The following is a 17,427-nucleotide window of genomic DNA, read 5'->3' on the forward strand; positions in this document are numbered from 1 at the left end:
TGGTTCAAATCCACAAGATGCTCTGCTGGAGAAGGAGGGACAATCTCCTCCTATACCAGTCAGATCTGATTTGACGGTACACACCCAAAAAATAATAATTTTTTTAAATCTAAAAAAAAAAAAACAGAAGAAGGAAGCCCCCAGAAATCAAGGCAGCCCTGGAGAAGCAGCAGAGAGCAGTGGAGAAGTACTGAGTCCATGGGTGGCAAGGCCTTAGTTATGAGTAATTGTTCCTTACCCTGGTACCTTTTGCCAGAATCTTCAAGTCCCAACTTAGCTCTCATTTCTATTTAAGATGGGTACAGTTATAGAACAGGGTTCAGATCTTTTGTTCACAGGGTCTCTATGAGTCATACCTGACTCTTTGACACCTAACAACAACAACAAAAAAGAACCCTAAAATGCTAAATTCTAGAAGTTTCCAGCCTCCCTACTCTCATTCCCTTTTCTGCTCGCACCAGATCCTGTATGTTTCCTCTGGCTTTGATTGAATTCTTCTTGAAAGTCCTATCACAAGAACAACTTAAGAGTAAGACCAGTAATAACCACATTAAGTAAGACAGCAACAGGAACATGTAGTCTTGACTTTCCATATATGTGAATATCCTATAGCATCTCTCTTGAGTTTCTCTCTCAATTTGGCTAACTCTATCTCCTCCTAGAAGCCATTTCCAGACACTTCCAGCCACCACCTCTCCAGACTGATGGGAGGCCTTCTTTGTGTTTCCAACTTGCCTACAGCCTCATTGCACTGCACTCTGCTTACCAATCTATCTCCCTCCACTAAACTGAGAGCTCATCACAAGTGAAATCAGCATTTTCGTTTTTTTATCAAACCACTTAGGAAATGTTCATTGAAAGAAAGAATGTGGGCTAAGAATGCAGAATGTGGGTTTCGGTAGTAACCCTCACTCTGTTGGACCTCCAAAATCAGTAATGACTTCTAGTCCAAAAACTATGAGAGGACACATGAAAGCATTCCAGAGGCACAGGGCAGGGGGGGTGGGGAAGGGCTAGAAAAGAAAGGAAGAAGGTTAATGGTAAGAAAGACCTCTGCTCACTATCCTCAGTGATGGAATAGAATCGATGAGGTTGGGATGAAGGTTCATAAGAACAAGGCTTCAGAACTCCGAGCTTCATGACAGTGGTGGTGAGGCAGTGGGACTGCATTTAAGCTCTCACAGGCACTGTTCATCCCAGGAGGCCCTGTCCTGACATTAGATAAGGGGCTCAGGCTTTAGAATGTTCCTCAGTCTGGGAAGACCCATGAGACAAGGCCTCAGTATGCTCTATAACCCCATGAGCTGTCCCACAACAGGAACCTCAGGGCAAAAGAGAGGAACCTTTGAAAAGAGACATCTTTGAAGGTGAATTTGACCTTCACATTCAAACAAAATCTGGACCTCCCAAATTTGAACAGAAAGAGGTCCAGAGAAAGCCTCAGGGCAGGAGTACTACTTTCTACTGGCTGGCTGACTTCCAATATCTACAACCAGGTTGCACCCCACTGCCAACCTCAACCTCATTCCTCCTCCCTCCACATGAGACACAGCAGTGCTGATTACTCAAACAACCTGTCAAGTGGAAGTCTTCCTGGTACTGACACACAACATCAGAATAAAAGGGCCCCTTTATTGCATGAACAGGAAGATGGAGGCCTTCAAAGAAAAAGAGATTTCTGGGGTGACGCTGAGGTAGGACAGAGTCCTCTCTGCCTCCATGCTAGGACATCTGGGCCCTAGTCCATTCCTTCCCACTGTTCCCGGAGTGAAACACTGGTGAGGGTTGAAGAGCTTGTTCCCCAACCTCAACCAAAGCCTCACCTGCAGATAGTGATAAGTCCTGGCTTTGGCCTTGGTCTCTGGACCCAGGAGGCCTTTGCCTGGCCCAGACCCTGGGTATCCATCCCGGCCCTGGCTCACCATCATGGTATGCCAGGCACTTCGCTTAACAGATTGTCCATCCAGTGACATGGACATGCCAGTGCAGGCAAGACAGCGGCCTTCTGACCCGCCTGAACGTCCTTTGAAGCTCAAGTCCCGGTAGGATCCATCTGGAGCCTCCAAGCAGAAGGGGCCACCAGGCTCCCCAGGGGGCTGCCCGCCCACCAGGAAGCCGCTATCACTGTCCAAGTTGTCATCGGAGCTCCACCAGCCTGCAGCCTTGGCCTGATGCCTCCCATCACCCTTTCTGTCCTTGCTCTTGCTCCTCTTGCCATGTCGGGACTGGTGGTGGTGGTGGTGGTGATGGTGATGGTGGTGGTGAGAGGTGTGGGGGCCTCCAGAGCCGGGGCCAGGGTAGCTGTCTCCCCCAGAGCTCCCTCTTCCCTCAGCCTTGGGCCCATTATAGTCCCGCTTCCCTGGGGCCTCCAGAGAATGGGACTTGGCAAAGAGCTTCTGCACAGAGTGAACCAAGTGCCGAATGCGACTGGGGCTCTCACTGCGGGCCTCTGGGGCAGTGCCAGACCCTGGTCCTGGCCCAGGCCCAGCCCCTGTTGGGCCTCGCTGGTATGGTAGTGTATGAAAGCCATCTTGTTGAACAGGTAACTGCTTTTCAAACTGGTCCAAGAGGGTGGGAGGCAGGCGGGCGGCACCTTTGCCCTGCGGGTGGCCCACGCAGTCTTCACAGGTGTCGAAGGGGCCCTGGCCTGGGTACATCCTGGGGAAGGTGCTGCTACCTCCCCCAACCCCGGCCCCCCCTGGCCCTCCCTCAGGGCTTACTGATGGCCCTTCACTAAGGCTCAGGGGCCCTTCTGGAGAAAGGTGTCCCAGGCCAGCTCTCGGGGCACAGAATCGGGGCTCGGTGGAGAAGACCTCCCCAGAGCCCAGCAGGTACGGGGCCCTGGCAGCTGGGCCCACGTCCATATGCTGCTGGTCAGCAAAGCGGGCTGGGCGGGGATGGCTGCCTCGGTCGCCATGGTAACCCCTCATGGCCTCAGCAAAGGCTCTTCATAGTGTTGGGGGCCAGGCCCCAGGAACCTCCTAAGAAAACAGGAAGAAAAGAATTTGGATTGAACAACAGACCATTTCATGTAAAATCATCTTTTCTTAGCTATCCCTGTATTCCTTTAGGTCATGCATGCCATTATTATAATTAATTATACTGCCTTTCCCAAAATGGGCTTAAAAGTCCTTAAAATAGTCACACTAGAAAAAGACACTCGCAAGACTACAAAATAATCCCGTCATTCATCAAACGCTGCAAATCTGATAAACACTTATTCACAAGAAGAAATATCCTGAGCTAAACATGTCTTTTAAAATCCTTGGATTACCCAAAATGAAGGACACCTAAAGAGACAGAAAAATATCCAAAAAAAGCTAGCTATTAGGTTAACTAGCTTGTAATAAGCTTGTTTTAGGCAAATCAATCCACAGTTATTCCTTTAACCTATCCTTACCCCAGATCCCCTCTGCTGCAAAGAGATAGGCCACAGAGTTATAGCTTCTAGCAGCAGTGACCAAAGAGAACACGGAACCCAAATCCACAATGCCAAGCATCATTCAGCAAGAAAATCTCTCCTCTTCCTTCCACACCCTGTTCCCTCCATCTGTCTGCAAGCTCACAGGCCCTCCCTCCTGGACTGAGATAGGAAAGAAAACCTGAGATGACTCCCCTTCCTTTTTTCCCTTATGTTCCAGACATTCCCCTAATGAATCTTTCCCTTTTGCCTTTTACCCACACCTGCCTGACTATCACCACACTACTTTGGAAGATATCCTTTCCATTGGAGGAGAATCACGAGGGGAGAGGGAGAAAGGAAAAACCATAAAGAAGGAGAAGGCTGGCTATACAAGGCAGCATCTGAATCCTAAACTGAGATTGGGATCCAGGAGTTCCTGCCTCTTATGAACAGTGAGGAGGCAACTCAGAGAGGTGATGGAGAAAAAGCTTTGGAACCAATGCCCTTGGCTGCTATCCCAATCTTGCCAAGGCTACAGGACAGAGAGGTCAGTTCTCAGCAAGATCTGCCTCCAATCAGAACTCCAGGAGCTGCCAGGACAGGAGCTACGGCAGGCGGGGGTATCAGCAGGAGGGACAGGGACTGAGGAGCTGGCAGACGGCTCCCTCCCTCATCCCAGACCAAGCTCCTGGGCCATCTGCTGACAAGAAGGGAATGACAGCCTCAAAGTCCCCGGACTCATGCAGCCTCAGAGACTCATGCTCCCATCCTCCCTTCTACTTCCATGCCTCCCCCAACCCCGCTGCTTTCCCACATCCACTGTTTTAAGCTTCTTTCAGATCCTTCTGGCCCACCTCCTATTATCATTTCTAAAGCATTTGCTATGTGCCAGGTACTGTACATACCTAATATTCCCTAATTCCTGTGGTGGAGTTATTATCCACCTTTGCCCATGGAGAAATTGAGGCTCAAAATGATGAAGTCACAAAGCCAGTAAGTGGGTGAGTCACTTTGAATTAAGATTCAAACCAAGTTGTTCTGACTTGAGAACCTGGATCTAATGCTCATCTTTCATACTACTACCAACTCACTCACCATCCGGGGTATCCCATCCTTAGTGTCAGGGTCTCCACCACCAGGCAAAACTTCAGAAGGCTCAGGACCACTGGCTCCTGATGAAAAAGGAAAGGTTAATAAATAGAGAACAAGCTTCTCTCAGAGCCCTCAGAGAACCAGTCTCTGGCCCTGACACTCTTCTCGAATCTGGACTGATTGGATCCCCCATAATGCAGCGCCTTTGGACCCCCAGGGAAATGAGGTTGGCTTCATTATGCAAATAACATGCAAATGAGATTACAGGTTGGACTACCTCCAACTGCAGGTGTCTGAGATCTGTTCACGGTGCTGAGCCATTACAATTTCATTGCCCTTACACATTCCACAAACATTTGTTGAACAGTTACCATAAGTGAGACTCAGAGTAAGAAGTGTACAGTGATTTAATCTGGTCCTGCTCCACATCCTTCAGGGCTAATAGGGCACCATCTCTCACATGATGGCTGTTTTAGGTCCTTATATTTGCTCAATCTGTTCCCCTCCTAGAATCTCCCTTCATTCCACTCCCAAAATCTTTCCCTGACTAACACTCATATTAAGCTTCATCTTCCTTCAAAACTTCCTAGACTCTCATTCTGGGGTACACCTCTCTTTTGGGCTTCCATAACACTATATATTCCCTCCATAAAAGTAGCTATTACAATGTATTGGAATTACCTGGTTCTGTTTCTGTATCCTCAATTAGAATGTGGTTTTCTATGAGGAAAGAACTAATATCCAACCACCTCTAGATCTCCAGCACCTAACTCAGGCCTTTTAAGTAGATGAATCTCACTTTACCCTACTTCCAAATCCTTTCTGCGCTGCCAACGCAAAGGCCAGTTGTTCAAACCTACCAGCTGCTCTGAGAAAAAAAATAGCCAATCTCCTCTTGTGATTTATAGCCTTGGAAAACTCACTGGAGAATCAAGTATGTGTCAGGCCCAACTCGATGGCAATGAGCTGAGAAGTAGATGAATATTTGATGATGCCAAAGTATTAGGATGGTTCAGATGAGGGGAAAACTACATTCAATGGAGGGTAACTGAGGAAGACTTCCCAGTGTAAATAGTGTTTGAGAAAGAATACAAGATGATACAAGGTAGAGGGGAGATAATTTCCAGTGAAGAAAAGAGCAGGTAGAAAGGATAGGCAAATAAGAAATTCTGTGGGATGGGCTGAGAGAGTTCCAGAAGACATAGTTGTTGTTGTTATGTGCCGACGAGTCACTTGCGACTCATAGCGACCCTATGTACAACAGCCCTAAACTCTGTTCTGTCCTGTGCCAATTGCACCATCTCCGATACACCCAATTACCCCATTCACTGAATCAATCCACCTCATAGAGGGCCTTCCCCTCCTGCGCTGTCCCTCCACCCTACCAAGCATGATGTCCCTCTCCAAAGACCTCTCCCTCCTTACAACATGTCCAAAATATGTTAGACGGAGCCTCAGAATCCTTGCTTCCAAGGAGCTTCCTGGTTTGACCCTTTCCAGGATGAACCTGTTTGTTTTCCTAGCAGTTCATGGTACCCTCAATACTCTTCTCCAGCACCACAGCTCAAAGGCATCAATTCTCCTTCTATCCTCCCTAGTCATTGTCCAACTCTCTGATGCATAACAAGTGATCGCAAAGACCATGGCCTGTATCAGACGCACCTTAGTCTCCAAAGAGACACCACTGCTCTTCAGTACTTTGGAGAGGTCCCTAACAGCAGACTTTTCCATGCCAATACATCTTCTAATTTCCTGGCTGCTGGTGCCAAGAGTATTGACTGTAGAGCCAAGCAAACTAAAGCTGTGAACAATCTCAATCTCTTCACCATCCATCCTTATGCTACCAATTGGACCAGTGGTGAGAATCTTTGTCTTCTTGACATTGAACCTCAATCCATAATGGAGGCTGCAGTCCTTGACCCTCTGCAGCAAGCGCTTCAGGTCCTCCTGAAGACACAGGGTCTGGCAAATACTGAAAGGGGTGTGGTGTAAAGCAGTTGGAAAGGAAGATGACTCTGAAATTTGCAGCAGCCGTGACTGGAAGACTAATGATACCATTATTAGACACTGGGATGTCAGGAAGAAGAGCGAGCTTTGCAGGTGCGGTAGTTAATGTTATATGTCAACTTAGCTAGGCCATTTTTCTCAGTATTATGAAATTATCTTCCATTTTGTGATCTAATGTAAAGGGGGTTTCCCTTGGGATCTGGCCCACATTTAATGTGCATGGATGTTTTAGCAAAATCATCTCACCATCTTTTTCTCACTTGCTATTTTTCTCTCTCTTGAATTTGACTTATTGTTTCTCTGACCTCTTGTTTTTTGGACTTGAGCGAGCAACCTACCATATCTGACATGCAGATCCTGAGAGCTTCCACAGTTTATAGGAAGAGTAGTGGGTCATATGATGTAACAATTTTGGGGTCCTCAGTCCCTGAAACCAAGTAAGTCAAGAGAAGCTTCCAACCTGACACCCAATGGATTTGGGACTTACCGACTACCATAACATCATGAGTCATTTCCTTGAAATCTATCTATATCCAGCATTCATCTGCCAGGTTGTCACACTGTGGTGGCTGGAACGAGGCTGTGAGGCTGGAAGCTATGCCATCAATATTTTATAGTCACCCATAAGTAAGTTCAGCAAAGTCTCCAGACTAAGACAGACTAGGAAGCAAGACGGGCTACTCAACTTCTGAAATAACTGACCAGTGAAACTGTTATGAAAATTCACATAACATTATCAAATAAACAGTCAACAGATGAGTCCTGAAAGTTGGAAAGCACTTAAAGTATGACTCTGGAAGAGCTGCCTCCTCAACATAGTTGTTTTTGTGTGTCAACACCTAACTGATCCACTAGCGAGTTTTCAGGGTAGTAAATCACACAGGAGAAAACTGCCCATCCTTTTTGTGGTATATTTTAACTGCAATGCCTTTGCGTTGGTGGCACAACTCCTTACCCATTAGGTCACAGAGTTCCCTCCTCTATAAAAACCCAACCTTAATAATACAGATAAAGATGTCAGCTAATAAAAGGCATCTATTAAATGATATGGCATAACTTGAAATTAAGGAGACATCCATTAATAATTAGAACACAGAACGTATGAAGTATGAATCTAGGAAAATTTAAAGTTGTCAAAAATGACACAGAATGCATAAAAATAGATATCCAGCATTAGTGTCTTCAAATGGACTGGCTAGGCAAATTTGAGTCTAAGAGTTATATTCTATATATTCTCAGTCTACCATCCTGGGAATGACAAATCAAGAGGAATGGCAGTACCTTCATTGTAAAAAATAACATTTCAAGATCTATCATGAAGTATAAGGTTGTCTGTGATATGATAATCACCATACAAGGAAGATTTGTTAATACGACCATTATTCAATTATGCACCAACCACTAAAGTCAAAGACGAAGATACTGAGGACTTCTACCAACTTCTGCAGTGTGAATTTGATCAAACATGCATAGATAAGAACTAGTGATTGCAATGTAAACATTATTTCAAAAAGAGGAATTAGTAGTTGGAAAATATGGCGTGTGTGATAGAAACAAGACCAGAAATTGCATGCTAGAAATCTGTAAGGTCAATGACATTGCAAATATGCAAATATCCTTTTTAGAAAAACATAAATGCTGACTGCAGATGCAGATCCCATCACATGTAATATGCAGGAATTGAATCAGCTGCTCCAAAAGAGAAAAATGGGCAATCTCCTCCTGTGTGATTTACAGCTTCTGAAAACTCATTAGAAGATTAGCTATGAGTCAGTTTCAACTCAGCTGCAAATAAAAACAACTATCAATTACATCCGTACAAAGAGGAATGGAGAAGCTTATCAGTCAAAACAAGGCCAGGGGCTAAATGTGGAACAGACCATGAACTGCTCATATGCAAGTTCAAATTGAATATGAAGAAAACAAGTTCACAAAAGGCAAAATAAAATCTTGAGTAACTTAACATCTAAGTTTAGAGATCATACGGAAGGCCAAGAAAATAAATAGGTCTGTTTTGGAAAGGGTGAAACCAAGTCTCTCCTTGGAGGCTAGGATTTTGAAGCTCAGCCTCGCTTACTTTGGGCACGTGGTTAGGAAAGACTGGTTCTTGGAGAAGGACATCATGCTCAGAAGGGTGGATTGATAGCACAGGAGAGGAAGACCCCGGGTGACATGGATTGATATAGTGACTGGGGCAATGGGGGTTGGTGTGACAAAACTAGTGAGATTGGCTCAGGACAGGGAAGAGTTCAGAGCTGCTGCACATAGGATCACTATGCATCACAGGCGACTCAACCAATAACATTCTATGACAGGTTTGGAAGCAGGAGTGGCATCCACTTCCTAAATAATATGCCTCTGGAAGCTCTATGAACTTTGATAAAGATTGATAGTTGTAGAGGGGCTTCAGGCCTTTTATTCATAGGGTTGCTATGAGTTGTGTCTACTGGAAGGCAATCAACAACAAAAACAATCTGGTTTGATATTTTGAATACTATCGTCCAAAGACCAGATGAATGATGGGATAATTTATATACATGAAGAATGCAAAGATCACAAAAAAGATGAAAATAGATATCAAGAATAGATTTGGAAACTTGCTCTAGAATATGTTATTGTTGTCAGGTGTCGTTGAGTACAACTCATAGTGGCTCTATGAAGAAGAGATATGAACCCTGTCCTATCCTGTGCCGTCCTCATAATTTCTGTCATACTTGAGCCCACTGCTGCAGTCACTGTGCCAAGTTATCTTGTTAAATGTCTTCCTCTTTTGCTTTTCCAAGCATGATGTCCCTTTCCAAGGCATACCCTCTCCTAACAATATGTCCATAGTATGTGAAACAAAGCTTTGCCACCTTTGCCTCCAAGAAGCATTCTGACGTTCTCAAAATACATCTGTTTGTTCTTTTGATAATTCATGGAATATTCAGTACTCTTTTCCAACACCACAGTTCAAAGGCATTAATACTCCTTCTGTTATCCTTACTCACTGTCCAGCTTTCAGATGCATTGCAAGTGGTTGAAAAGACCATGACCTGAACCAAAAAGACTTTAATCTTCAAACACTTATCATTGCTCCTTAATAATCTGGCTAGTTCCCTACTACAGACTTTCCCCCTTCAATAGTCTCCTATTCTCCTGACTGTTGTTACCAAGGATATTTATTGTGAATCCATTAAGTTGAAATCAATGACAATTTTAGCCTTTTTCCTAACTATCATGATGTTGCCTATTAGTCTAGTCATAATAATTTTGTTTTCTTGATGTTAAGATTTTAATCCATTGTTTTAACTTTTCTTCCTGCCTTTATTTTTTTTTTCATTATTTTATATTGGTTTGCTTATAATGTTTGTATACATAGTTTCTCACACTTTCCCCCCATTCACATTGTGTTTCATACATGTAATCTATATTGGAGGCTATATAGTCTTAGGTCTTCTACAGCAAACGTTTTAAGTCCTCTTCACTTTCAGCCAGTAAAGTTGTGTAATCTGCATTAATACAGGTGTTGATGAGTATTCGTCCAATACTGATACCACACTCTTCTTCACAGAATCCAGCTTCTTGTATAATTTGCTCAGCATAGAGATTAAATAGGTATGGAGAAAAGATACAACCCTGACGCACACCTTTCCTAATATTTTTTTCAGGTGTTATTATTTTTTTTTATATTGTAATAAAAATTTATAAAGAACTTGGATTTCCATTCATTCATTGTTGCACATTTTCCTCCCTGTTCTCCCTTCCTCCCAGTTAGTTTTTTTTTCTTTGGAAAAATGTTCTTTTATTGTTATACAGTCCCCCATCCCTGCCCCTGGACCACTTTACTACGCATCTCTTATTCTGGACTCTTGTCATGCCAATAATACCTAATCATATGTTCCTTTTATACAATTTTCTCCTTCACCTGTTTCAATGCATGTAACACCTTTTCTAATATTAAACCATGCAGTATTCCCTTGCTCTGTTTGGACAATAGCTTCTTGTTCTAGGTACAGGTTTCACATGAGTACAATTAAGTGTTCTGAGATTTCCATTCCATGTCAGCCATAATTTTTTATGATCCACACAGTTAAAAGGCTTTGCATAGTCAATAAAGCACAGACAGACATTCATCTGTATTCTTTGCTTTCATCCAGTATCCATCTGACATTAGCAATATTGCGGGTGCCCTGGACTCTTCTAGCCAGTTCAAACCTGCTGACAAAGACCTCTTTAAAGTGCTCAAAAGCAAATATCATTTTAAGGCTAATGTGCACCTGGCCCAAGCCATAATATTATTATTATTTTAATTTTTATTTTATATTGATTTGCTTACAAAGTTTGTAGATTATGTTTCACACTATTCTTCATTAACATGTGTTTCCCAAGCCATAGTATTTTTAATTGCTTATATGTAAAAGCCTCAGAATCCTTGCCTCCAAGTAGCATCCCGGTTTAACCCTCTCAAGGATGAATCTGTTTATTTTCTAAGCAGTCCATGGTACCCTCAATACTCTTCTCCAGCACCACAGCTCAAAGGCATCAATTCTCCTTCTATCCTCCCTCGTTAATGTCCAACTCTCTGATGCATAACAAGTGAGTGCAAAGACCATGGCCTATATCAGACATACCTTAGTCTCCAGAGTGACACCTTTGCTCTTCAGTACTTGGGAGAGGTCCCTAATAGCAGACTTTCCCATCGCAATATGTCTTTTAATTTCCTGGCTACTGGTGCCAAGAGTGTTGACTGTGGAGCCAAGCAAACTAAAGCTGTGAACAATCTCAATCTCTTCACCATCCATCCTGATGCTGCCAGTGGTTAGAATTTTTGTCTTCTTGATATTGAGCCTCAATCCATATTGGAGGCTGCACCCCTTGACCCTCTGTAGCAAGCGCTTCAGGTCCTCCTCAGTTTCAGCAAGCAGGGTTGTGTCATCTGCATAACGGAGATTGTTGATAGATCTTCCACCAACCCTGATGCCACACTTCTCCTCACAGAGCCCAGCCTCCCAAATAATTTGTTCTGTATACAGGTTGAAAAGTATGGAGATAGGGCACATCCCTGGCATATGCCCTTCCCAATTTTGAACCATGCAGTGTTTCCTTGCTCTGTTCTGGCGACAGCCTCTTGGTCCAAGTATAGGTTTCACATTAGCACGATCAAGTGTTCTGCGATTCCCATTCTTCTCAGAGTCAGCCACAGTTTGTTATGATCCACACAGTCAAACGCCTTTGCATAATCAATGAAACACCGACAAACATTACTCTGGTATTCCCTGCTTTCAGCTAAGATCCATCTAACATCAACTACAATATTCCTAGTACCATGACCCCTTTTAAATCCAGCCTGGACTTCTGGCAGTTCTCTGCTGATGTGCTGTTCCAGTCGTTTTTAGATAATCTTCAGTAGAATCTTGATTGTGTGTGAAAGCAATGATAACTGTTCTATAGTTTCCGCACTCTGTTGGGTCACCCTTCTTTGGAATGGGAACATATATAGATCTCTTCCAGTCAGTTGGCCAAGTGGTTGTTCTCCATACTTTGGACATGTTGTAAGTAGGGACCAATCCTTGGAGAAGGACATCATGATTGGGAAGGTGGAGGGACAGAGCAGGAGAGGAAGACCCTCTATGAGGTGGATTGATTCAGTGAGTGGGGTAATCGAGGTGAGTGTGTTGGAGATGGTGTGATTGGCCCAGGACAGAGCAGGGTTTAGGTATGTTGTACGTAGAGTCGCTGTAAGTTGCAAGCAACTCAATGGCACATAACAACAACAACATGTAAAAGGGAACTCTGGTGGCCTAGTGGGTAAGGAGTTGTGTTATTAACCCAAAGACAGATGGGTTCAAATCCACCAGTTGCTCCATGGGAGAAATATAGGTAATCTACTCCTACGCAATTTAAAGTCCCTGAAAAATGCACTGGAGAGTCAGATATTAATTGGTTCTGACTCAAAGGTTTTGAATAAGTGTCACATGTTTTTGAAAGTTGTACAATGAATAAAGAAGTGATGGCTTTGAATTACAGTTTTGGCAAAGAATATTGACTATAACATGGACTATCAAAAGAAAAAATAAATTTATCTTAGAAGTATAGTCATAATGCTCCTTGGAGGTAAGATGGCAATAGTTCATATCACATACTTTGAGCCTGTTATAAGAAAGCAAAGACTAGTAATATTTGATACAGTAAAGGGTGAGGAAAAGAAAAAAAAAAGGAGAAGAGTTTCAATGATGTAACTAACAGAGAGTCTGCAACAATGAGTTCAAGCACAGTAGTAATTATAAGGCTAGTACAGGACTGGACGAGATTTTTCTGTTGTATAGGGACACTATGAATCAGAATCAACCTGGTGGTCCCAACAACATAAATATTTAACAACACACACATATATTTATAGTCTCCACTAATTTTGCACTTTTAGAGAATGAAACCGAAGATATTCAGCATGAAGAATGGTTCTAGAGGCACAAAAACCATTAAAATGAGCTTTCTGAATGGTTCTCAAGTTGGCTAGCTTAAAGGCACTGATGACTCTGCCTCAAGTAATAAAGAGAGCATTGCTAATACATGGTATGAGACGATAATATAAATACGGAATATATCATCACATATTTCTGAGCAGCAAGGCAGCTGGTTGGCTGGTGCTACATTAATTTAAAAAAAAAAGTGGCAAAAGGAGCAAGCTCAGAGTTTCAAAGTCATAGCTCAAATAGCACTTACAAAACCTGAAAATTTTTCCTTGTTGTCTGAAATGTCTTGTTTATTGTAGTAACACAACTCATTAGGACAAAATGAAATCCAGAGACTTACAGTAAGAGTGACTGAATTACAACTACATTTGAATTCTAAACCTCAAATAGTGTCTGAAGTTAAAAACAAGGATGCTGAAACTTCACTCAAATAATAATAAAAAAATTTAAACTGAAAAAATTTAAAAGTAAGAGCACTGGTTAGCCAGGAGGTCTGGTGGCCTAGTGATAAGGAGCTGTGCTGTTAACTCAAAGGCAGTTTGAATCTCCCAGCTTCTTCATGGGAGAAAGATGAGCAATCTCTTCCTGTGAAATTTGCTATCTCTGGAAACCCACTGGAGGGTCAGCTGTAAGTTAGTTCTGACATTTAACAATACCACCAACAAGGGTATTGATTAGGAAGAAATGAGATCCTGAAACTTTAGGTGAGTTCCCATGGGGACATAATTAGGAAGCTGGGGATATTGAGCCCCTAAATTCCATGCTAACAGAATCAGCCCTCTTTAACTTTAATCTGAAGTGATTATTTCATTTTCAGTCTGCTCATTCACCCTTTCCAATAAAACCATCTTCCCTTCTACTTCCATTTTATGAGATTAATTAATCCATGTCTAAAGAATCTTTGTCTGAAATATCACTTGGGGTGATACCTGAAGTATTGCGTCTTAGGTGGGTGTCTTAGAACACATAATGTCCCTAGGATCCATATCTACTATGTATTTTTGCTGCTAGGCCTATAATTAGACTTAAGTCCCTGTAAGCCCCATGAAGTAAAGTACAAAGTGTCACCTAGGAGGAGGTAACTACACTCCAAAAGAATTGTTTGATTGTTTACATGTATAAAAGCAGAATCCAGGGAGATACGTGTAGGACTAGCTATTAAAGGTGTGGGATAAGTATACAAGAAACCTAGAGTTGAATCAGTTTGAGTTTATTGATAGACATCCACTAAGCACAGATTCTTCATATAAGGTTTCAGCTCAAGGAGTTAGAATTTAATAGTTTATTTGGTTGGTTCATTGAAACATGTATTAAGTAGTGATCTAGACCAAATCAAGCATAAATGCTAGATCTTATTTGGTATACTGTAAAGCTAACTAAAGAAGAAGAAAAGAATTGATGCCTTTGAGTTGTGGTGCTGGAGTAAAGTCTTGAATATATTATGGACCATCAAGAAAACAAGTAAGTCTGTCTTGGAGAAGGTGAAACCAAGTTTCTCCTTGGAGTCTAGAATTTTGAAGCTCTGTCTCACACACTTGGTGCACATGGCCAGGAGGGACTGGTCCTTAGAGAGGATATCATGCTTGGAAGAGTGGAAGTACAGCACAGGAGAGGAAGACAACAGATGAGATGGATTGATACAGTAACTGGAGCAATCAGGGTAGGGGTGTTGGAGTCAGTGAGACTGGTTCAGGGTAGGGCAGGCATCAGAGCTGCTGTACATAAGGTCACTATGAGTTGACGGCAACTCAACAGCACAAAACAACAACAAAACTCACTCACTCACTCACTCACTCATTGCTGTCAAGTCAGACCCAACTCATGGTTAATCCTCTGGTAGATTTTCAGAAGCTATAAATCACAAGAGAGAAGACTGCCCATCTTTCTTCTGAGGAGAAGCTGGTGGATCAGAACCACCTGTCTTTGGTTTAGCAGCACAGCTCTTTACCCAACTGACTACCAGAGAACCCATCTCTCTACTACGATAAAAGGTTTGGGGAAATTGACATATTAGAGTGGATTTATAAGGTTGAACTCACTGATCCACCATGGAGTGTCCAGTGTTCAGAGGACATATATTCTACCATAACATTGAGAAACAAATCTGTGAAGACTGAATCCCTGAAGACTGCTGTGATTGCTATTTCATGTAAGTAATATTTGACAGTGGGACTGCCTGCCATAAGTCAGTGGGGCTGACTGGACTCTGGGATGGTAGAGTCAAGTGGCAGAACGTAATCAAAAAAGACAATGTTGGCACAGTTACCATAAATGATAGCAGAGTCAAAGCAATAATCAGAATAATTTTATTTGAATTGGTGACTTAGCAGTAAGATCGCTAGGATTGAAATAGATGAGAAATATATTAAATATTTACCTGATGTGTACAAAAGGTAGAACTTTAGGTCAAGTGAATGGCAATCTAACTCTAATCACCAGAATAGGGAGTCATGGCCTCTCAATCAATTCCCAGCTTGAGCCGGTTTAGTTTACAGACCCTTGAATGAAGAGGAGACCAAGTTCCCTCGAGTAAAGAACCCACTGCACTGCCAAGATTTATACTTTTACTCTTTCTCCCAATCTTCATCAAAAGGATCTACAGCCTTTTACAAGAATGACTGTTCACTGGGGAAAATTAAATAAACAGATAGACTTTCAGGATTATAAGAAACAGACTCTGAACTCTACTAATTCCAGGAAATCCAAAATTCTGTGGCCCACCAGTCAGAGTATGGACATATAGAGATCAGGTCATTAATGGAGTCTTAGTTAAGGTTCTTCTCAAAATTGGTCCAGAGGACCCCTGAACCCATCCTGTAGCGATTTCTAGAACATATAATTAGAACAAACATACTCAGCAACTGACAGAATCCTCACACTGTAACTCTAGCTTGTGAAGTATGGGCTACTGTGATAAGAAAAGCCAAGTGGAACCCATTAGAACTTCTCCACCTCATAGAGGGTCTTTCCCTTCTGCCCCGTCCCTCCACCCTCCCAAGCATGATGTCCCTCTCCAAGGACCGGTCTCTCCTTACAACATGTCCAGAGTATGTCAGACGAAGCCTCAGAATCCTTGACTCCAAGGAGCAGCCTGGTTTAACCCTCTCCAGGATGAACCTGTTTGTTTTCTTGGCAGTCCATGGTACATTCAATACTCTTCTCCAGCACCACAGCTCAAAGGCATCAATTCTCCTTCTATTCTCCTTAGTCATTGTCCAACTCTCTGGTGCATAACAAGTGATTGCAAAGACCATAGCCTGTATCAGATGCACCTTAGTCTCCAAAGTGATACCATTGCTCTTCAGTACCCTGGAGAGGTCCCTAACAGCAGACTTTTTCATTGCAATATGTTGTTTTTTTTATTTCCTGGCTAATGGTGACTTTGTAAATAAACCAGTATAAAATAAAATGTAAAAAAATTTTTTTAAAAGAATACCACTCAGCCACTTTGGGCTCATCACACATATGTCTCAATTGTTATGCGTATTTCTTCCTTGTTGCATGTGGATGTGTAGTATCATAAATATTTTTTAATTGAATATATCATGAGATGCCAGAACAACTAATTGGTCTTGGAGAAAGCACAGCAAGAATGTTCCTTAGAAGTGAGGAAAGTGAGACTTCATATGGACATGATTTTAGGAGGGACCAGTTCCTGGAGGAAGATATCATGCTTGGTAAAGGGTAAGAGAAAAAGAGGAAGAATCACAAAACGATGAATTGCACAGTAAATGCAATCATGGGCTCAAACAAAGCAATGATATATAAAGATGGCACAAAAATGGGCAGTTGTTTTGTTTTGTTGTATATAGGGTTGCTATGGATCAGAACTGACTTAGTGGAACTAACAATATAAATATAATAATTTTGTTTTCTCCCTCCTTTTGTCTCCTTACTTAGAAAATATGAGATTTAGACTAGGCTAGTGAATTTTTACTACATATTTTAGTTGTATCATGTTGTTGTTGCTACCTGCCATCATGTTGGAATCAATTCATAGCTGACTCTCTAGAGGGTTTTCAGAGGTAAATCACATGGGAGGAGACTGCCAATCTTCCCATCTTTCTCCTATACCATGTCAGATGCAAGTATAACTTTATAATTGTCTTTACTGACAAAGTCAGTCAAAGTCATTGCCATCAAGTCAGAATCAACTCATAGGTGATCCACTATTAAGTTTCTGAAGCTGTAAATCACACAAGAGGAGACAGCCCACCTTCTCCCAGCTGAACTGTTGGTACTGGAATCACTAGAGAGGCTCAGCCTTTGGGTTAACAGTAAAATTCCTATGGACTGTGCCATCAGAGCTCTATTCTAGAAAGTATTAATGTTTCAAGACAATGACTTCTTCATGCAGAAGATCAAGGGTCTTCCCAGTATCCTGGAAAACCTACAACCAGGAGAAGATAACATAGATGAATGGGATCTTCTAAGACTCAAATCCCTATGCACATCCAAAAACTTCTCCAA

The 17,427-nt window shown here is 42.4% G+C and overlaps 1 protein-coding gene across 1 annotated transcript in view; it reads right to left on the reverse strand.

Moving 5' to 3' along the window:
• Nucleotides 1–2,930, reverse strand: part of DLGAP3 (discs, large (Drosophila) homolog-associated protein 3) — a 48,211-nt gene extending 45,281 nt beyond the window's left edge. The window contains exon 1 of the mRNA XM_006886428.1: nt 1,824–2,930. Within this exon, the coding sequence (XP_006886490.1) occupies nt 1,824–2,930 (1,107 nt within the window). The remainder of the gene's footprint in view (nt 1–1,823) is intronic.
• Between the last annotated feature and the right edge of the window lie 14,497 nt (nt 2,931–17,427).

The sequence above is a fragment of the Elephantulus edwardii genome, unplaced genomic scaffold (genome assembly GCF_000299155.1).
Source record: "Elephantulus edwardii isolate Elephantulus edwardi_28Jun2011 unplaced genomic scaffold, EleEdw1.0 scaffold00049, whole genome shotgun sequence".
In the NCBI taxonomy this organism is placed as follows: domain Eukaryota; kingdom Metazoa; phylum Chordata; class Mammalia; order Macroscelidea; family Macroscelididae; genus Elephantulus; species Elephantulus edwardii.